Here is a 13659-nt window from a genome sequence, read left to right on the forward strand (position 1 = left end):
TTTGTTGGCAAAGTAATGTCCCTGCTTTTGAATATACTATCTAGGTTGGTCATAACTTTTCTTCCAAGGAGTAAGCGTCTTTTAATTTCATGGCTGCAATCACCATCTGCAGTGATTTTGGAGCCCCCAAAATAAAGTCTGACACTGTTTCCACTGTTTCCCCATCTATTTCCCATGAAGTGATGGGACTGGATGCCATGATCTTAGTTTTCTGAATGTTGAGCTTTAAGCCAACTTTTTCACTGTCCTCTTTCACTTTCATCAAGAGGCTTTTTAGTTCCTTTTCACTTTCTGCCATAAGGGTGGTGTCATCTGCATATCTGAGGTTATTGATATTTCTCCCAGCAATCTTGATTCCAGCTTGTGTTCCTTCCAGTCCAGCGTTTTCTCATAATGTACTCTAAAATCACATCAACATGGTACATCACTGCTCACATCTTTCTGGGATATAATCTTATTTCATATCTGTACTTTGTTAAGATTTTAAACTAATTTTTCCAATTGCCCATATAAACATCGTTACACCTCTGTCAGAACACAAAACCTGCACATTTTAATTTTGTATTATGTTCATAAATTCATCACTTATGTAGTTCATCAGAGCAATATCAGAACAATATCATACATTTTAGCAACTTAAATTGTAATTTCAAATTAAAATTTTTTACTTGCCTTTGTTAACTACTCCAAAGGAAAGCTTAATCTACACTACAGCAAGAGTTTAAAATATTCCTATTGTTTCAGTTATTTCTTGTGTAACAGGTAAAACTTAACTGGATTAAAATAATCAATTGTCTTATTTGCTCATAATTTGCAATTTGGGTGGAGCTTGATGGATATGACTGGTCCATATCTCTCTAATACTAATGAGAAAAAAGAAGGAAATAGAGGCTACACACAAGATAAAATCATGGACACAAAGCATAGAGATCTCCTTCACTATGGCGAGTCACCAGTAATTAACTGTCATACAAAAAATACTTTAAGAATACTATTTCAGCCTTAAAAGAACTCCTTGAATCAACATCTAGGTGAACTTCCCGGACTCTAAAAGCCCAGTGTGAAAGTATTTGACTCTTCTGGCTTCAGTCTGTTTGTAATTTGGGTTCCCTCAAGATCCCTCCCTCATCATGGCCTCCCCACATCTTTCCAGCTTCATATCTGCTTTTCAAGATGATTAGACTTAATGTTCTAGGTTGGCAGACGCTTGCAAGTTGCTAGATCCTTTGTCCAATCAGCCATCAGCTTGTAGATCATTTGGTACAGAAAACAGCCTTTCCTGTGCAAGGTTCAACTTGGGCCTGCCTCCCTCAAAGGGGCTGCAGGCTGGACAGTTTCCTTTGAAAGGGGGTGTGGAGATTGTCAGGCCCTGTAATTGACAGCTGCCACTTCTAGAACATCTCTGTAGATTCTTCTTCTTGAATTAAACCTCACTTCCCCCTTTCCAAACTAGGTATGTGCTAAGCCACTTCAGTCCTGTCTAGTTTTTGTGACTATATGGGCTAAGCCCATCAGACTCCTCTGTCCACGGGATTCTCCAAGCAAGAATACTGAAGTGGGTTGCAGTGCCCTCCTCCAGATCTTCCCCACTCAGGGATTGAACCTACCAGTCATATCTCCTGCACTGTCAGACAGGTTCTCTACCACTAGCACCACCTGTGAAGCTCAGGTATACTCTGAAGTATTGGCAGATCTTTAGCAGATGCTGTTCATGCCTCCAGGCCTATATACATCCCACCTCCTCTTCAAGAAAAAATGCTGTTTCCACTTTTGATTCCCTGGAAAACTACTTTTCCTTCAGGAACTGGTTCTAAGGTCATCGCATCTGCTGTCTTCCCTTATCCTTCTTAAAAGAAGAAACAGAATTTTAGGGAAGTCAACTGACTTTCTGGATTCATGCTCATATACAAGTAGATCTAACTCCAGATCTCTGACATAAAACACTGTGTTATTCTCAATGTGAGAAAAGGAGAGTGACTCTTTCGGAGAAGAGATTCCTATTTACTTAATTCTAGAAATTTGGGAAGTTCGAAGACCACAAAGTCCCTTCAGTTCAGTTCAGTCGCTCAGTCGTGTCCAACTCTTTGCAATCCCACGGACTGGAGAACACCAGGCCTTGCTGTCTATCACCAATTCCTGGAGCTTACTCAAACTCATGTCCATTGAGTCGGTGATGCCATACAATCATCTCCTCCTCTGTCGTCCCCTTTTCCTCCCGCCTTCAATCTTTCCCAGCATCAGGGTCTTTTCAAATGAGTCAGCTCTTCGCATCAGGTGGCCAAAGTATTGGAGTTTCAGCTTCAACATAAGTCCTTCCAATGAATATTCACGACTGATTTCCTTAAGTTCCTTAAAGTGAAAGTGAAGTCGCTCTTTGCGACCCCGTGGACTGTATAACCTACCAGGCTCCTCCGTCCACGGTTTCTTAACCAGGGAACAAACGCCCTGAATCCGCGCATGCTCAGAGTGTCGACGCACAATTTCCCCGCCCCCTTCAGGCGCCGCGGGAAGCCGCTTTTCCTGCAACAATCCAGCCACTCCAGCTCCGAATCCGGCGGGACTGAGTTTCGGCGCTGCAGGTTCCCGCTCGGAAGAGGCGGCCGAGGGGCGTGTGGGGCAGCAGCATGGCGCGGTCCTGGAGTAAGGTAGAAAGACCAGTACGCGTGGGCCTACGTCTGTGCCTGGGGACCGGAAAAGGTGGTTCGGAAGCAGGAATCATGGGATCATGGCGGTGCCATGGAGTGAGGAGGGGAGTTCCTGGTGGTGGACTGATCTAGCGATGCGCTGTGAGAAAAACTGGGCATTTGGAGTCTGAAAAAAGGGAATTTAAGCCTCGCCCACTCCCCCACCCCCGCCGCCTCCTCAGTCCTTCCGTGCTCACTGTATCGCCACCGGTCCACTTCTGTCCCCATCCCACTCTGACCTCCCCTCGGTACCTCTCCATCTCCAGCCTGCCTCCAACTCCTCCGTTACTTCTGAATCTGGTTTGTAAAAATCTGTGAGGATGGACGTTAGTTATGGTAAGCACCAATCCCACAGACTCGTAAAACATCAGAGAGGGATTGCAAGTGAAATAATTTGAAATGTTTAACATCCTTATTGTTGTTTAGTCTCTAAGCCGCATCTGGCTCTTTTGCAACCCCATGGACTGTAGCCCACCAGGCTCCTCTGTCCCTGGGATTTCCCAGGCAAGAATGCTGGAGTCAGTTGCCATTTGCTTCTCCAGAGGATCTAACCAACCCAGAGGTCACTGAGCCACCTGGGAAGCCCCGTTCTATTATTACCTCTATAGTAATCGAATATCAAATATTTTGCATTTATTGAAAACTTACTCTGATGAAGCACTGATCTAAAGGTTTTATTCCTGTCTTTCTTAATCTTCACAACAAGCCCAGAAGTTGAAACGTTTTTTCTCCTTTACAGTTGAGAAAAGCAAAGCTTATAGAAAGTGATTAGCCCCAAGGTCACCCAGTCCATAAGCAGTAGAATCCGAATTTGAACACAAGCTTTCTGCTCTCAGAGCTCTGGAGAATGTTTCTGTTGCTATGAATCGATGATTCTCAGTGACCCAGGTTAATAACGTATGGTGATGAATTTTTTAAATAGTGTTTTCAGTATAGGCAGAAAGTGATACTTGTCCCTGAGGGATCACTAGAGGTAGGTGTGTTCGGAGGAGTTGTTTATTCGTTCATCCATCCGTAATCTCAAGAACTAGGCCCTTTATTAGGCAGCTGGTATACAGATAAGATAGGAGTTGGAGCAGGAGGTCCCTAGTGCCCTCACCCCCCCATAGGGAAATACTGATTAAAATGGTTATAAACCTATGCCACGTACCTCCTTTGTTCCTTTCAGCTGCTGAAAACTTTCAGCTCTAATAAAGCAGATGTTTACGGCAGGTGGACTTAGTAAAATTGTAATTCCCTTGTTGCTTCAGTGTTTAAATGGCAGGGGGCGGGGGGGAGGGGTCACTATGCCACTCAGTTTCTTTTTCCTGGTTTTCTTCCTGCTGTCAGAAAAGAACTTGAGATACTACATAGACCATTCTCTGCTTTCAGATAAGAAGTTCCATACTGTGAAACCCTTTGTTGACATTTTTTGGATAGCTGATTCCTGGCAAAGGACCCTTAGTCCTCTTTTTTTAGAGTTTCCTTTTTTTTAAGTAGCTTTATGAACTTATTTATATATTAAGTAAGTGCAGCAGCATATTTGGGGACTCTCTTACTTTTTAAAAGATTCTTAGGCTCAGAGCACTGAAACTATGGGATGTAAATTTTGTTGCTCTCAAAGGAATTTCTCCAAACATGCTATTTATAACCTGGAGCTCTCTTAATATTAGTGCATTGTGTTTAATTTTTTGTAAATTAGGGAAAAACTTAAATAGTCTTTCCTTTCCATAGTTTTGCCTTGGCTGAGATGTAACCAAATTAGATATCATCTGTAATGTCCCTGATAGGAGCTCATCCAGGTTTTTCAAAGAATTCTAGGGTCAGGAGATAATTGTTTCAGAAAACAAGTTCATTGATTACTTCTAGGTATCATTTTTTCCTCCCTTCAGTTTAGTTCAGTCGCTCATTCATGTCCGACTGTGACCCCGTGGACTGCAGCACACCAGGTCTCCCTGTCCATCACCAACTCCCGGAGCTTACTCAAACTCATGTCCATTGAGTCGGTGATGCCATCCAACCATCTCATCCTCTGTCGTCCCCTTCTCCTCCCGCCTTCAATCTTTGCCAGCGTCAGGGTCTTTTCCAATGAGTCAGTTCTTTGCATCAGGTGGCCAAAGTATTGGAGCTTCAGCATCAGTCCTTCCAATGAATATTCAGGACTGATTTCCTTTAGGATGGACTGGTTGGATCTCCTTGCTATCCAAGGGACTCTCAAGAGTCTTCTCCAACACCACAGTTCAAAAGCATCAATTCTTTAGCGCTCAGTTTTCTTTACAGTCCAGCTCTCACATCCATACATGACTCCTGGAAAAACCATAGCTTTGACAAGACAGACCTTTGGTGGCAAATAATGTCTCTACTTTTTAATATGCTGTCTAGGTTGGTCATAATGGAGTCAAATCAATATCCATGTAATTTCCATCTGTTAATCCTATTATCTCTCTTGCAGAGCTGTTTTTTTGTAACACAGCTGTCAACTATATGAGGATAACAATCAGGTTCCTCTAAATCTTCTTGTCTGGTTCAAATAGCCAGTTTTTTTACCTGTTCCTCTCATCACATATGCTCCAGATCCTTCTCTAACATGCTTATTTCATATTCATTTGTAGTGAGTCTTATAAGATGTGATGATCAGAACTGCTCAGTTTGTCAAATGTGGTCCAATCAGTACAAAGCATAGGTGAGACTGTCAGTCAATGTCAGAGAATGTTAACTCTGGAAAAGACTTTAGATCTCATTTAGTCCACTTAATCCAACAACTGCTTCCTGCCTCCACGGATTAGCAGTGAAGTTAAGTGACATGCCTGAGAATGTAGCTATTTGGTAAAAAAAAGATGGGAGTGATTCCAGGTCTCCAGATTGCTAATCTAGTCTTTTTTTTTTTTTAACCATTAAACCTGTCTTTTCCTTCCATGAATTTACTACAACATTGAAAATATTTTTTACCATACCATTTAGGACCAAAACTATTTTAGAGGGTGGAATAGGGTAAGCATGGGGAATCTACCAGCCATGCCATGCTGGTGACATTTTATAATCCACCTGAAATTGTGAGCTGCTGTTTGTTTAGGTCTCCTCCAGCCCAATTCAGTTAAATTTTGGATGCCAAATGTAGGACTTTACATGTATCCATTTTACTTTCAGTTTATGTTTGCCCTATTTCCTTAGTCCCCAGTATGCATGATTACTAGCCAATGACTAGAGTCTTTATTTGGTTTCCTCTCCCTAAGATTCCCCTTGTTCACAGGACTTACTCCTACTCATCCTTTAGTTCACTTAAGGATCATGTCTAGAAAGTCTTTCCACTTCCTTACCTGTCCTCTATCACCAGTCTTGGGTAGATGCTCCTTTCTATGTGCTCTCTTAGTGCCTACTGCATACTTCGGTCATGGAATATTGCGCTGGTATCATTTATGTGTCTGTGTCCCCTCCAAGAATAGATTTGGTATCTTAGTCTTCATTTTAGATCCTCAGTGTACAAACTGATTTGAATTATCCGAGTATATCATTTTAGCATATATAGATTGTGACAGTCACCATTGCCACAAAAATGCTTTATGACAAACTATACTCCAAATCAGTGGCTTGCAACAAAAGCGTCTGTCCTCATGCCATGGGGCTGCAGGTCAGTTGAATTTTGGGTTTGATGGATTCGGGGCTGAGCTGGGCTGGACTTAGCTCTTGCCTGCAGGTTGTTTTCAGATCCACTCCCTGTGGGTTTATGCTCAGGCTCAGGCCAAAGGAGCAGCAGCTGCTTGGAGCATGCTCCTGTCCTGGCAGGTAAAATGCTTTGTAGCTTTCAGAAATAGCAGGACTGTTTAAAGTTTCTCCACAGCAAAAATTTATATGTCTTCCATCCATTCTTATGTTGAACAACTCCCCTCCCTTTATCATGCATCCCCTGAGTATCTGAGAGAAATAAGCAAAGGACATGCCCTTTGCTTTCTTTTCTTAATGACCATTAATATTGTCTCACACACTCTCTGGGACTTCGTTTCTAGGCAGCAGTGGTGCTGTGTATGGATGTGGGCTTGGCCATGAGTAACTCCTTTCCTGGTGAAGAATCCCCATTTGAACTAGCAAAGAAGGTGATAACCATGTTTGTGCAGCGACAGGTAAGATTCAGAATGGTCTTGAGCTTGTAACTTGTGGTTTAACTGTCTATGGCTGCAACTCCGTAATGCAAGATGCCCGCTGCTTTATGTTGTCCACCCTCGGTGTTTGGGGTAATCTGAGGAGTTATTCTTATACAAGAAGAATGCAAGTCCAGCTGCCATTAGAGCCTGATGCTTTTTCTTGTCTCGTTTTGGCTCCTTCACTGGATATTGTAGCTTTTCCGAAACAAGAGGCAATGTAATGTTTAAATGTGTAACCGCTATAGCCAGGTGACCTGGGTTTGAATCCTTGCTTTGCCATGTCACTTACTAACCTTGCTATCTTGAATAAGTCTTTCAACTATCTTGTGCCTATTCCATTTACCTTTTACTGGTTATAAACTACCCTCCCAAAACTTAATGTCGTAAATGACAGTTTAAAAAGTCATCCCTTGTGGTTTTGTGAGATACCTGGGTGTCTGAGACGGGTGATTCTCTCTGAGGCCTCTCGTGCGGGTACACTCCGTGGTGGCTGGGGCTGAGTCATCTCAAGGTTCATTGGGGCCCTACATATACATCCAAGATGGCTCACTCCCGTGGCTGATAGTGTTGCCTTCTGGTGGCTGTGTGCTCAGTTGGGACTGTCTCCCAGAACCCTTACATGTGGCCTCTCCGTGTAGCTTGGGAAGCTCAGTATAGCAGTTGGTTCTAATTATCCAAGACTGGATATTCTAGGAGATCTGCTTATGTGACTTTTATGACCTAGCTCTATAAGTCCCAGAAAGTCATTTCCACTGCCTTCTGTTAGTTGGGTCACTTAGCTAGCTCATGTTCAGTGGGGGAGAAGGGGGCTGGAATTAGACTCCCCTGCTGTTTTCAAGAGTAGCCTCTAAATACAGAGAGAGCAGGAATGGATGGAGGCCACTTTGAAGACATGATGCCTAGTGCTTAGAGCAGTACCTGTCATAAATACTGTGTATGTTTTTATTATCATTATTACTTCAGTTATTCATTTCTGCCCTTTCTGCCTGGTTTGACTGCTGCTTTTGCTAAGTCCATGAAGCTCTGCTTCATCGACTGCTCCCCTGGACACCTCTGTGCTTCTTCTGGGTGTTACCTTTTCCACTTGGGACTAGTACCTACCACCTATCATCCTAGAGTTTTGTTTTTTTTTTTTACAAATTCTGATAACCTGAAGCCCTAATCTAATGTCTGAAAGAAGACGGGATGCTCTTAACCACATTCTTGGTTACAGTAACCTGTGTTGGTGATATGTAAGTAGTGCTGTTGTGCCCCCGTGTAGTGTGTATATAGTTTTTAAAGAGTAGCAGTGCTTTCGGTCATTATTTTTGGCTCTGCCCCTTGCATGGGAGTTGGAGTGAACCTGGAAGGCCAGGAGACAAAACCTGGTGCCACTCCCATGCTGCATGCAATTTTCCTCCCCTCCCCTGACTGAGAGTCTGTCGTCAAGCAAGAATACCTTGCCTCAAGATGAATACTTGTGTGGGATACAGCTAGAACTCTCGCTGGCCCGCCCCACGTGTGTGCTGGAAATATTTGAACCTCAGCAACTGGGACCTTCCCTCCATGTACAACCAGCGGTTGTAGCTGGAATTGTTAACAGAGCAGAGAGAGATGAAGGACAGAGTTCCATCCTTTGCCCATGCAGCGTTCTTCTTACTAATGGCTTGTGTTAATGAGTAGGAACGGGGAACAGGACTGCCTTTTGTGTCATACTATTTCTTGTTTTTTTAATTTCATTATGAAATGCTTCGTAAAAGAAGCAAGTACAGAGAATAATATAATGGAAAGCTGTTTTCCCATTGTCTAGAGCTATATAGCCCTAAAGTTTGACACTATTTGTTTGATTTCTTTTTCTTTTCTTTCTTAAAGAAGCTTAAATTAAGGCCTCCTGTGTGTCTCCTCCTAACACTTTTCTTTCCTCTTCCTCCCCTCCATTCCTCAGAATTTTCAGTTATTATTGTACATGTTTTATACTTTGGATTTAAATGTATTTATAAATAATATTTAGCATTGTATGAATCTCTCAAAAGTATATGTAATAGTATTAGGCAGTACATAAAATTCCACAAGTCACTTTTTTTCAACCTTATGTTTTTGAGATTTATCCATGTTGGTAAATACTGAACAAATTCATTCATTTTTTTGTAACTAGGGTATAATATTCCATTGTATAAATATTTTGCAGTGTGTTTTTGCTTTCTTCAGTTGATTGTTTTCAGTTTTGCCTTGTTACGAACAGTGCTGACGTGAACTTGAACTTTCTTGTCCCTTATCTTCTTGTGTACATGTGTAAGGGCCTCTGGAGAGTATATATACCTACAGGTGAAATTGCTGGGATATAGAATATGAACCGGTAATTTTCTTCTAATCTCTGGAAAATTTCAACCGGGGATGGTCATCCCAGAAAGACAGACTAAAATCTTTTCAAATAATCTGTAATTAGTTTTCACTGAGAATGAGAGTCTGATTTGGGTGGAAGCACATCAAAGAAACTCATCAAAAGCAGTTAGTGCCCACCCATTCCTCCACCACAAAGGGTGTTGAAAGGACGGGACCTTTAGTCAATGAGGAAGTCCACTTAGAACCTAGGAACTGTGACTGCCCATCAGTCCCAGGGGCCAGTTAGCCCAGTGTCCTGTTGTTGCCAGTGGCCCCAGGGGCCTCCCAAGGGGAAATAAGCTTGTCTTGCTCCCAGAGGGTTAACTATCTAATGGCTTCCAGGTGGTATTGTATGATTTGCAGCCTTCTCACCTACTCCTCTAGGTGTTTGCTGAGAACAAAGACGAAGTTGCGTTGGTCCTTTTTGGTACCGATGGCACTGAGAACGCCCTTGCTGGTGAGGATCAGTATCAGAACATCACGGTGCACAGACACCTGATGCGCCCGGATTTTGACCTGCTGGAGGACATTGAGAGCAAAGTCCAGCCAGGTTCTCAGCAAGCTGACTGTATCCTTTTTTCAGCCAGAGAAGACTCTGAAGAAATTTCCTTTAACCTGGGGAATTGTCATCTAGTTCAGTGAGGTTCTTTAAGAGTCCTTGCTCTGAGCATGTGCACATTTTTGGCACTGAGGACATCATGGATGTGATGCACATTAGGACTTAATGTGAAATTAGTTGCACATTAATTGGTTGGGTGAGTGGACTTTTATTTACACATTGAAAGGTTGGGTTGGGTGCCTGGACTCCAAGCCCTCCAGTCTCTGCCCTAGTGACATTGAGAGGATGGGAAGTATCAGAAGGGTGTGTGTGTGCTGACTGTGTGCAGAAGGCATGGTGGTGGCAATGGTTATCTATGTTTGGACGTAATGCTGTACAAAGAGTACAGCATTAGCGTTCTCCTAGCCTTCCTGCATAGAGGATATTTGTATGCCAAGAATCAGACTGATGCCCCAACTGTGAGACTTAACAGTTTTTTCCACAGATGTCCTGATTTTAAGGTGTCCTGTTCCTCTTATTTTTTTAGACAGTGATGCTGTCTCTGGTCACTGGGAGGTGCTGCTGTGCTGGGAGTGACTTACAGATGCTACATTATGGCTCACTTCATGTGTAAGAATGGGCTGTAATCACAGAAGATGTGTTCTAGATACAGTAAAATGGCATCATAGTTTCTCATTAAATGAGTGGAATATGTGAGATTACCTTTCGGCTTACTTCATTTTTCCTGATTGTATGTTTTAGGGAGTCTACTTTGATTGTTAATATATGTATGGATATATGTTAGTGAAATAAACTTGGAAGAAAGGCACTTGGGCAAGTACTTTTAAATCATCACACAGTCAGCCCAGTGTCCACAGATTCCAGCACTGGGTCTCACTGGGGGAAAGTTGCATTCTGGGGGGGATAAAGGGACTGTTTGGTGTTATTTTCTGCCCTTAACCAGCTGAGTCCTGGATGCCCTCATCGTCTGCATGGATTTGATTCAAAAAGAAACTTTGTAAGTATCTCAGCTGAAGAGAGTTGGAAATGAACCTCTCAGTGTGGAATCAGACTGTTTGGAAAAAGAACCCTTGCATGGTTATAGTTGTAGTACCCTGCAAACCCGGGGATTGAACCCAGGTCTCCCGCACTGCAGGTGGATTCTGTACTGTCTGAGCCACCAGGGAAGCCGGGAGAGTTCCTTGTTTATATTCTACCTTCTGAAGGGTGGAAAGGGATCCTTTTTTTTATCATAGTGAGCACACTTTTAACTGAGGTGGTTTAAGTTCAGAAATCAGAGACCTAATATTTCCATAATGCTCAAAAATTTTGCCTAAGATGTTTAAAGTGTGAGTCACAACTGGGTTGATTATGTGTTTAGTAAGAACTTAGCATCAACAGCACGTGGACTTCTAGAGTGTAATCACATTGTTAACTGGAGCTAATTGATTCCTTACCCTTTCTCTGCTCAGTAACCAAGTACATTTGAATTTGTAGGAAATGATTCAGAAGAATGATTTACTAATGTGCTGACTCTGTCTTCTAGAGGAAAGAAGTTTGAGAAGAGGCATATTGAAGTGTTCACTGACCTCAGCAGCCCATTCAGCAGAGATCAGCTGGATATTATAATTGATAACCTGAAGAAATCTGGCATGTCCCTGCAGTTCTTGTAAGACCATACGAATAGTAATTGTGGACAGCTTTTGTGCTCTCATGATGCAGTGATAGGACCCCTTCATAGAGTGCTTGGTTTGTAGGAGTTGTCTCTGCTCTTGAGTCAGAAGCTGCCACATCAGTAACTTCAGCCAGCACTCATTGATTACTCTCTGTGTTCTGGTAACTCTTCTGAGTTTTGATGATAAAGGGATGAAAGTCACAGTGAAACATGGGAATATAGCTCTGTAGCAGATGTTTGTGCTGTTCTTAGGCTCAAAGAACTGAGGAATTAGAGAAATCTATTAAGATCATTCAGTTCATCCCCTGCCTGCATAGAAGACTTTACGCAACAGTTACACAGATTGGTAGTGTCTTCTCTTAAATGTCCTAGAGAACTGTGTCTTAAAGACAGTAGATGTTTTTAGGATAGAGAGGAATGTCAACTTGGGAACCATTTTAAACACATATGCTTATTTTTAACTCTTTCAGATCTAAAGGATACGTACACATTTGTAAAATGTAATTTGCTGTGTGTATTTACAGATGAGGTAACAAACTTAGGGGGAAAATATATTTCACAATTGGCTAGGGAGAGAGTCCCTCCTCTCACTAACTTGAATTTCCCCTCCAGGTACTTTCTTTTATATCCCTTACAGAAAGTTCTTTTCGCTACATTAGTCCTTCCTGCTCCATCTAAAACCTGTTTTTCCTTGTCCTATTTTTTGGTAAAACCAGAGTGATAGTATAGAATGTTGAATTATTAGTCTGCTGAGGACACTCATTTTTCAGATTGAGAGCTCTACCAAGAAGCCTCCAGCTCCGAGTAGTAAGCCCATGGCTTCTTTAAAATTGTCTGCCAATGGGGAATTAAGAACCTCTGTTGCATGTATGTACTTCTTAAGACTGCTGAGGGGAATCTCCTTTCTGTAGAACTGTAGAAAAATAGTTCAGAATAAGCCATCAAGCTGATACTTGTTAAGATGGTACTTCAGAGAAATTAAGTGCTTTTTAAGTGATTCTTCTTACTGAGTCGAGGTTTTTCTCAGCACTTTGAAAGCCCAGCGTGGTTCCTGTTCCCCGCTCATAATCTCAGATGTCTTTACATCCTTCATACATCCTGTACTTCTGTCAGTTTCACTGGAAAGGGCTACTTTTCCTTTTGTGTGAGCAGTACTGTAAAGCAAGCTGAGACAGAACAGAGCCTTTTCTTCCACTGGCTTGGTATTTGACTGGTTGTTTATAAAATGCTGATTGGATTGTTTAACTCTCTCTTCCTTTGCTGCAGACCTGTAGCATCCAAAGTAGAGTTTGGGCTTTTCTTGTTTGGTGTCTCCCATGTACGATTGATTCTTCTAGTTGGACCAGACCTTCCTGATCCTTTATTTTCATCATCCCTTCTTCCTGGCTGATGCTCTGGAAGCGGCAGTAGTCTCATGCAAACACGATATGCCGTATCCTGTTCCCTGGAAGCTCTTTTTTCATGTAATGCAGGACATACACATCTGTCATGCAAACAGTATGTAGAAAAAAAGGTAAACAGGAAGCTCTGTTTTAATAATGGCAAATAAAATGATAAAGGAATCACCCTAAAAATCCACATGGGGTGACTAACAGATAATGTTGAGTAAACGGAAGAAGCCGTTTGGGTTTCCAGGGACAAAGTAGGGTGACATGCTACAGTGGAAAGAACCTTGCTCTTTCAGTCAGATGATCAGGTCTTTGCTCATCTTTAGCTATGCGGCTTTGGCTAAATTATTTTATCTCTGTATATTCCATTTCTTTTCAGAAGATGAAGATAGAAATCTCTGTCTACCTATAATATAAAGATGAAATGAGATTGTTTATATGAAAGTATTTATAAAGTGTCATATAGATTATTATCATAAAATGTGTTTCGTTGGTTTACTTTTCAATTTGTATATTGATTATTGACTATTCCCATGACTGTAGATCCCAATCTAGTTTTATTCTCATTTCAAACAACTGGAGTGAAGCAAGAACAAAATTGGTTTTACTTATTTCTAGCAATTGACTGATTTCTGTATAATAATTTTATATCTAAAATAATGATGATAATGTTTGTGTTATAAGTATTTTAACACTTTATCTTACTGATCTTTATAATAACCTTGAGAAATCATTAATGGGCATTTGTTTGTTATTTTTGTCTGCCTAGAATGTCATCCAGCTCTTTTCTAGGAAGCATTTCTTCCTACTCTTTAACCTTATGGCTTGAATGAAAGCTGACCTCTTCTAGATCTGGCCCCCAGGTTACCACTGATTCCTGCTTTTGATTTTGTGT

General features: G+C 41.8%; 1 protein-coding gene across 4 annotated transcripts in view; it reads left to right on the forward strand.

Moving 5' to 3' along the window:
* The first annotated feature begins 2521 nt into the window (after positions 1–2521).
* The window catches only part of XRCC5 (X-ray repair cross complementing 5), an 86168-nt gene continuing 75030 nt past the window's right edge, over positions 2522–13659 (forward strand). For 3 of the 4 annotated variants that reach the window (XR_011144673.1, XM_068968295.1, XM_068968294.1), the window contains exons 1-5: positions 2522–2645; positions 6668–6781; positions 9548–9731; positions 10671–10719; positions 11248–11370. Coding sequence is in view for 3 of the 4 variants with exons in the window: in XM_068968295.1 (XP_068824396.1) it covers positions 2625–2645; positions 6668–6781; positions 9548–9731; positions 10671–10719; positions 11248–11370 (491 nt within the window). In the remaining variant the exon portion in view is untranslated. Of the gene's footprint in view, positions 2646–2713; positions 2787–6667; positions 6782–9547; positions 9732–10670; positions 10720–11247; positions 11371–13659 lie in introns of those variants that run through there. The other variant, XM_068968296.1, reaches the window with a different exon arrangement.

The sequence above is a fragment of the Capricornis sumatraensis genome, chromosome 3 (assembly GCF_032405125.1).
Source record: "Capricornis sumatraensis isolate serow.1 chromosome 3, serow.2, whole genome shotgun sequence".
Classification (NCBI taxonomy): Eukaryota; Metazoa; Chordata; class Mammalia; order Artiodactyla; family Bovidae; genus Capricornis; species Capricornis sumatraensis.